The 8,106-nt window shown below is 39.6% G+C and overlaps 1 protein-coding gene across 1 annotated transcript; it reads right to left on the bottom strand.

Annotated features, from left to right (window-relative positions):
* Positions 1-1,102: 1,102 nt before the first annotated feature.
* HSPB3 (heat shock protein family B (small) member 3) lies at positions 1,103-5,256 on the bottom strand. The gene is made up of 2 exons (XM_058824407.1): positions 5,039-5,256; positions 1,103-2,406 (listed from the first exon to the last, which is right to left on the bottom strand). The coding sequence occupies exons 1-2, from the start codon at positions 5,254-5,256 to the stop codon at positions 1,818-1,820; spliced, it is 807 nt and encodes a 268-aa protein (XP_058680390.1). The 3' UTR covers positions 1,103-1,817.
* Between the last annotated feature and the right edge of the window lie 2,850 nt (positions 5,257-8,106).

The following is an 8,106-nucleotide window of genomic DNA, read 5'->3' on the forward strand; positions in this document are numbered from 1 at the left end:
TGTTACATCTTCTACCAGATTGCTGTCTGATGAAGCTCCTAGATGTAGAAATCTAGATCTGATTTGCTATTTGATCTTAAACTAATATGCAAATTGAACACAAGCAATATGAGGGAAAAGCGTGGGGTTGAATAGAAGTGCAGGGACATAAGTTTTATATTTGGTTTTGTTTGTTAGAAAACATTACAGTCTTGACTTCTGGTGTATTAAAAATATAATTGCCTGTGATGGAAATTTACAATTCAGAGTTTATTTTGCCTTTCTTGCACAATTTTTTCTGACTTTTTAGCACAATTAATGAGTAAAATACAAGAATTGTACCACCCACTTTTCTAAAACCAATTGCTTCAAATATCTTTAAGTCTAAACAGCAAAAACGTAAATCTTTCTCATAAAGGGACATGTGCCGACATACAAGCTTGGGATTTTAATTTGAAACTAAAGGAACTCTCTAGCTTCAGCCAGTGAGAGCCCAGGTTTTGTTCATCATAGTTTTCTAGTATTCCTAAAATTGTATTTGTATTCAGTTTCATTTGAATATGGTTTTGATTTGTCCAAACAGCAGATGGCTGTGATAAAGCATCTGTTTTTAACTTGGCACTTTCCATTCCACATTCCTTTACTATTCATAGCACACCAGTCATAGTAGTCTCCAGTACACATAAAAGGAGGCAGTTCGACTTGCAGATGCAGTTACCCTCAAATATGTGAGTATTTACAAACCCATAGCATTATTTCTTTTTAATATTGAGAAGACCACATAGATAGAGAAGGTGGATATTTTTTCACCTCTGCCACTCTCATGAAATGTGAGACACTGGAACAGAAACTAAAGCTGAGTCTGCAGCAAGGAACCCCTGTATTTAAAATTAGATTCATGTAGGGCCTGTGTTCCTATGGGGAGAGGGGGATTATCATTGGCAGAAAAATTTGCTCTTGAAGACAAGGTTGTGGGATTGCCTTAATTGTAAAGCAGCATGGACAATTAAATACCCATCAGATTAAATTACAAGATTACCTAAAATGTGCAGGAAAAAAGGCATTTGTGCAAGAGCAATGTCTTTTTATTACTGAGGTTCCACAAAGAAGAACTTGGTACTTTTGTAAACAAAAATCTTTTCTTCAGTTGTTATGTTAAACAAAACCAATTTTCAGAAATGTCTTTAAAAGTTTTCTTTCAAAGTAATTTGACAGAAAGTATAATTTCTATTTATTGTGTTTTCAAGCAAATAAAGTCAAGTAAATAAATTTTTTTTGTTATAGTTTGAAACATGCAATACACTTCTAAAAAGTAATCTCTTGAGAGTTTTTTGGTACAGAAGCTTGAACTGTGGAAATAGGGATTTTCTCTTGATGGTATCGTTCAGTTCATGTGCTTTTCCAGAGAGAAGAATTTAATCTCAAAAATTAGAAAACAGATTTTTAAAATTTCTATAAGATTCACAACTTGTCCATTCCTTCTTTAATGTTTATGACTATGTATAACAAATGCTTACTGCTTAGAAATACAATTCCCATTACTTAACTCAAAACTGTGCTCCATTTTCAATATGTTATCAAATAGATTTTTTCTTTTCTTCTGCTGAGACTAGCCTGAGTTTGCTACTGTTTGAACAGCCTGTGTTTTCAACCTATGTGTAGGCAAGCAGTACAACAGTTTACATCAAACAGTAAACTCAACATACAAAAAATATATACAAATAATTTCCTTTAATAAATACTGCTACTTGCTTACTACACCCTACAGCATCGCATGACTGACATAATTTTGTTACATTAAGAATGATTTTATCTCACCGATAACTATAGACATGGTTCTAATTCTTTTCCACCGAGTTCTTCATTTCAACAACCAAAATGCCATCATGGCAGAAAAGTGCAGACAAGTCTTTGTTCTCCACTCCGTCGGGTAATTTGTATTGTCTGGTGAAGCTTCTGGATATGAAACCATGCTCGTCCATCCTGGGTCCATGCTGAGCTTTAATCAGGAGCCAGCCTTCAAAAGTTTGGATAATGATATCTTCGGGGCGGAACTGCACAACATCCAGCAAGACCCGGAATTGTGTGTTTTCCTCCTCCTGGCCGCTCTTCCAACCCCCAGCCGTGCTTTCTGGGGTGCACCTTTGGTCGCTCGGCGCAGCGGTGGCAGGGCCCGGCAAAGCATATAAAAGGTGGTTCAGTTTGTGTGCCTCCAGCTCCTGGCCAACAAACTGCTCCTGGTAGCGTACAGGAGTTTCCACCCAATGTCTTATGACAGCTTCTGCCATTGCTGAGGCAGAAGGATCAGCTGCTGCTCCTGCTGTGCTGGGAAACTGCAGAGTCACACTGAGCTTTTCCCAGCCTTGTGTCTTACCCACAGACCAGTCTATCAGTTGATGTCGCCTTTCACTTTTAGAGCAGGCAGAGCTTAACGTTTAATACAGTGTCCTGTGCTGCAGTGCTGTGAGACTTGTTTCGTCTTTTATCCACTAACAATAGAGCACTATTTATAGCACCGCAGTCTTGAGTGGCTCCAACACATGCATGGCTTTCATGCAGGAATAGTAAAAGAAACATTTTAATGCACGTCTTATTGCAATATTGTGCTGTATATAATTATGAATAATGATTACACAAATAATGTGATTTTTTTTTTATTTAAATGGAAATTCAGTACTTTGGTTTTTCCAAGGGATATGTGGTAATATGTACAAAATCTGTGTTTCTAATTGAATTGTATGTTATAATTGAAATGTGTAGCTAGTGAGGGAAGAGGTTTAATTACCTTGGCAGCAGGAATGGAGCAGATCTCAGGTTAGCTAAAATGTGAAGTTAGCAAGTGCATTGGACATTTTTGCAGAAGCTATGCATAGGTGAAATTTGGGCATGGTCACCCCAGGACACCATGTTTTTGGTGGGAGGAGGGAACCATCTCTGCCCAAAAAAGGGGAGTCTGTAGGGCTGAATCTGCAATCTTAATGACCTACAAACACAGCAGAGACATCTCCAACATGTCAGGGAGTCAGCCACAAGAGTGCAGACAGAACTACAATGAAAGCTCATGTTTCAGAGCTTCCAGAAGAGCCTAGAGTTATTTTCCCCCAGGACATAATTCTAAATCCTTAATGCTACCACATTGTCCCAGTAACTCCCATCTTCTGTTGCTTAACAGCTTGAACCTGTGATCTCATCTACTGCATGTGTCTGAAAAGCAGGACTGACGACTTCCAAGGCTGTCTGAGGTGTAATTGTAGAAGCACAAAATGTTTGGGAATGGAAGTGGCCTCTGGACATCATCTATACCAACCCCCCTGCTAAATCAGCTAGAACAGGTTGCACGGTTGCACAGGATCACATCCAGGTGGGTTTGAAGTGTCTCCAGAGAAGGAGCTTCTGCAGCCTCTGCCTTGTAATCTTCTTGCCGGTCTATGATTGCAGGGCAGATAATGCCTACAAAGGTCAATAGTTTGTTTAACAAGAGCTAAGAGAAAAGTGCAATAAAGAAGGAAAGTAATTTCTAAATTTTAGCATGTTTGCTAGAATATCATCTAGCTGAGCTTGGTAATGTGAAGCAGAATGTGTTACGGCAATTGATGGGGAAGATTTTTTTGTTTGATTTGTTAGTGCAGTAAAAGTTGCCCTATAGTTAGAAATAATCAAATAAGACACTTTTATTCCTTCTTGTTTGGCTATTGTTATTCAGAGTTCTCTCTCTCCCTTGTCCTTACATGTTCCATTACCATAGTTATTATGGGATCTTTGGTTGCTAATGGAGTAATGAAGAAAGAGGCATCTAAACTTCAATATTTATCACATATTGACTTCTTTATTGCATTAATAGCAGGGCAGAATTACCAGATGTATGTGTAATTAAAGCTTTAAGGCTGCCATTTTATTTTAAACTTATAAAGGTTGTATTGGAATGTAAGGAAATTTTCAAAAGTTCAAGACAACTTACATTAAAGACCAACTGTTTAATTGTGTTGTGAAAGAGAAGTATTGTGAGTAAGGAGAGTGAGGCTATTTTATTTAACTGTTGGCTCTTCTCCTGTTAAAGTGTCCTCCAGAAATAATTTTAAAATGCAATTCTGTATGTATGATTGACTAAAATAGTGATAAAGCCAACCTAGATCATTGCTTGTTATCTGCTCAGGTGTTTTCTCTTTTGCTAGCAAATGATTCACTTGATGAAGAAACTTTAACCCTGATGTGAAGCAGTATGCCTGGCTGGTTGTGATATTATGCTTATACAGATTCCTGAAAGCTATTGCTGTCCCTAATTAATTCTGTGATGGTAGCCTGACTTATTTTACTTAAGTTTTGCACTTCATTAATAAATGTACTGTACAGGAATATCACTTTTAAATTTTGTTTTATTTATTCCCATTATCTCTGGAAAAAGATACACTTGCCCATAGTTACACTTCAAATGGAAACCGAAGTCACTGTCTCACTGCAAGTCACTGCGGGACAGCTGTATCTATTCCCAGAAACAGCTGTGTTAGTCTTTCAAATGTCTGTGCTAAGCATACTTGAAGCTGTCTGGTCTAATTAGCACGAAAGATTCTTTGAATACCCTTTAAATTCATGTTGCATGCAAAATGCTGCAGAAGGTTATAGGATCCCTTTCTACTCTGTAGGACAAGAAATCTGAAAGATTTTGATAATGAAGCTGTAGAGCCTGTTTCTGCTTTCCTATCCTGCCCTCTTCTCTGTTCAGTCCCTTCTCTCAGTTTGTCACCTGTGGTCTCATGAATTAGCACAATGCTTCTTATCTCTTTGTTAGTGACGTGGGGAACATGCCAAGTGGAACACACAAACACCCTTGATTTTCGGCTTTCAAATCTAAACATGGGCGCAGTGCTGCAACACTCAGGCACTTCTGACGCTTATGGTGCCGTGTTCTTCAAATACCTAGAGCAGGATTCGATCCAGCAATACATTTTAATAACAGTTGATTACCGTGGTGTTTTTAAGCTTTCAGAGCAGATCTGACAGGAGCAGAATCGATGTCCTAAATCACCAACTCGGTGCCTCAGGTTTTGTTTCCCGATTTTACCGTGCCTCGAAGGCCTCTTTCGGTGCTGCCCAGCGGGGAGGCTGCCCAGGGAAAGCAGTGCAGAGATGCTCTTCCGAAGCAGCAGCCGGGCAGCTTGGCTTCCCACGCAGATGTCCCCGGTGTCCGCCTCCCCCGCCGTTTTTCCAGCACGGCGCCGGGATGCGCGGGCACGGCCGGCCGGGAGCGCGCGGTGCCGGCTCCGCGGGGCACAGCGGCATCTCCTGGCGAGGCGGGGAACTGCTCCCGGCCGGCCGCGCACTCTGCGTCAGGGGGCGCCGGAGTAGGGCTCTGCTCTCCTTCTGGTGCTCTTCTGGTATAAGCTACTTTCTCACTATTTTGGAAGGCGGTGGCGGAAAAAAATATTTCATTCACGTCCTAGGCTGCATCCAAAGCAGCGTGGCCTGCAGGTCGAGGGAGGGGATTCTGCCCTTCTGCCTGCAGTGCTGCATCCAGCTCTGAGGTCCTCGGTGTGAGCACGGCATAGAGCTGATGGAGTGGGTCCAGACGAGCATCAGCAGGATGATCACAGCGCTGGAGAACCTCTCCTGCAGAGAGAGGGTGGGTGGTTGCGGTTTTTCATCCTGGAGAAGAGAAGCCTCCAGGGACGCCTTATTGTGGCCTTCCAGTATGCAAAGAGGGCTTACAAGAGAGCTGGTGAAGGATTTTTGACAAGGACATGTAGTGGTAGGACAAGAGGGGATGGCTTTAAACTGAGAGTAGGTTTAGATTAGATATTCAAAAGGAATTCGTTACCGTGTAGGTTGTGAAATACTGGAACAGGTTGTCTGCAGAAGTTGTGGATGCCTCATTGCTGGAAGTGTTCAAGGCAGATTGAATGGGGCTTTGAGCCATCTGATCTAGTGGATGGCATCCCTGGCCATGGCAGGAAGCTTAGAACTCGATGATTTTTAATGTTTCTTTCAACCCAAACCTTTCTATGATTGTGTGATGCTATTAAATGTATGAAGTAGGCATCCTGGTAAAGCTGTATTTTAGAATGTAAAAATCTAAGGCGCAAAAAATCATGAAAGGAACATATTTTTGATGCATTTCTTAAATAAATACAGCTCCATCTTGCTTGACACAACTTTGAAATAGTAGCTTACCCTGTCACAATCCTCTGTGTGCTTGATTCCCCAAAGATAAATTTGTATTTCAACTACCATTGAAATTCAATAACTGCTGAAAGGGGAAAATGTGAAAAGGCTGGCAGGCTGAATTGAACAAGAATTCTTGTAGAAGAAGCTAACAGGCTAAATTCAAATCAGAGCCATGTAATTATCCAAATGAATCTAGATGAAGCACTGAAGTTACTTTTACAAAAGCACACAGGGATGCCACTCATTATCTACTTCACATGTCATTCAAAAGAGATATTGTTACTTAAGACTTTGCAGTACGTATTAAATGAAAGAAAAAGTAGTTCATTTCATTTTAGCAATGTTCTGTTATGCCCAATCAGGAAATACAGGCTTTGTGGCTGGTACCGAAGAGCTAGATAGTAAAATAAGATATATGTGACAATGTAAATGGGGTGATACACATGAAAACTCCACGGTAAAGGGATTTTTCCACATGACATTTAATATATTTGTTTAGAGTGAGAAAATTACCATCTCACTTCCATCACTTTGAATCCATTGCTCCTATAAGCTGTCTTTTTAGCTGGATTGTTAGATCTGGATCTGTGTAAGCGCTGAAGAAATAAGCAATGTAACCACGAGTCCTGCAAGTGCCTAATCAGCAAATACTAAGTGTTCTGTTTTCAATAAATATTGAGGGATTTTTTTTTTTTAAAGTAATGTCTCATTCCAATCACATGGTGTTTATATTGGTCAGTGAATCACAACATAGCTCTTTCTCCAGCAAGACTTCATGCTGTGTTATAAAAATTCTTGCAAGTAGTAAAGACTGTGTTGTTACATAGCCAGCTTTACTGAAGGGAGACTTCTGTTTGTGGGTCATGTCCTTCAGAACCTGGAAAAGGCTGGATCTGATCAACCTCTTGGAAAATCTCTCCAGGGCACTGATGCTCTCTTGTAACTTATGGGTCTCTTAAGAAGTGGAAAACTAATCCCAGCTTTTGCATTAAAAATCAAGTGTTTGCTTGTTTGTTAGGAAGTATGGTAAGAAATATAAGTAATCATGGAATGAACTATCATTTTGACACATTGCAACCACTATTACAAGACTTTTTTCTTGACATGTTGAGATGATAGAAGAGCAAATGAAGGACGAAGTTGAAGCAGATGAAGGTTGACAGGACCACAGCAGCTGCTGTTGGAACAATAGCTTTACAGAACAGTTAAGGTATGAAATACAACATGTAGAACAATTATTTTTAAATTTCACATTACTGTAAAAGTTACAGTGAGGTCATGCAACTCTTTACACAAATCTGCTTTGTTTTTCACATGGCTTGTTTTTCAATATTTATATGTATGCTAGAGGCAAATGCATCTGTGCCTCACAAATTCTTGAGGAATTCCTATAGAAAGCAAACTCTTTAGAGTGATAATAATCTGTTCAATTTTTGCTGACAAAACAGTGGAGAGGAAATGAACAATTAAAAGAGAATAATGTGCCTTAGGGGGTCAAAAAGTTCTGTTTTACTATTGAAAGTCAGGATCCAAAGCACTCTTGCTGTAGAAACAGTCTTAGTTTTCACCAGTTAAAAATCAACTAGTGTTCCAAGAAGAATGCAAATTTTCAGGTTTCCTACTCCTCTGCCTCACTGAAGGTTTTGCTTGAGACTTGGTAGGAATATCTCAAGGCAATGAAGTACAATAAGACTCATGTATTTTGGGCCTGTTAACATTTCATAGCTAGTGCTGGCATGTACATTTAAGATGTGAAAACCCTATCCATGGGGGCACCTTCAGATGTGCATGTTTTCATGTGGACTACTTTAGTAAAAATAATACAAGTACTGAAAATCTCACCTATGAAGTTCTGGAAGTAGCAAAATTTATGCTTTTTAAAATTATGTACTGTGTGGGTCCTACATTACACATAAATATGCTAGTATGTTAGCACAAAACACCAAATATCTCCTTTTGGTTTTGATG

This window comes from Ammospiza caudacuta, chromosome Z (genome assembly GCF_027887145.1).
Source record: "Ammospiza caudacuta isolate bAmmCau1 chromosome Z, bAmmCau1.pri, whole genome shotgun sequence".
Taxonomy (NCBI): domain Eukaryota; kingdom Metazoa; phylum Chordata; class Aves; order Passeriformes; family Passerellidae; genus Ammospiza; species Ammospiza caudacuta.

Excerpts from the sequence above, each read along its gene's own strand:
- HSPB3 (XM_058824407.1), bottom strand. The coding sequence starts at position 5,256 with ATGCCGCTGTGCCCCGCGGAGCCGGCACCGCGCGCTCCCGGCCGGCCG. Across the intron at positions 2,407-5,038 it reads AAAGAGGCCTTCGAGGCACG|CTCTGCCTGCTCTAAAAGTG; the intron begins GTAAAATCGGGA and ends TTAAACGTTAAG.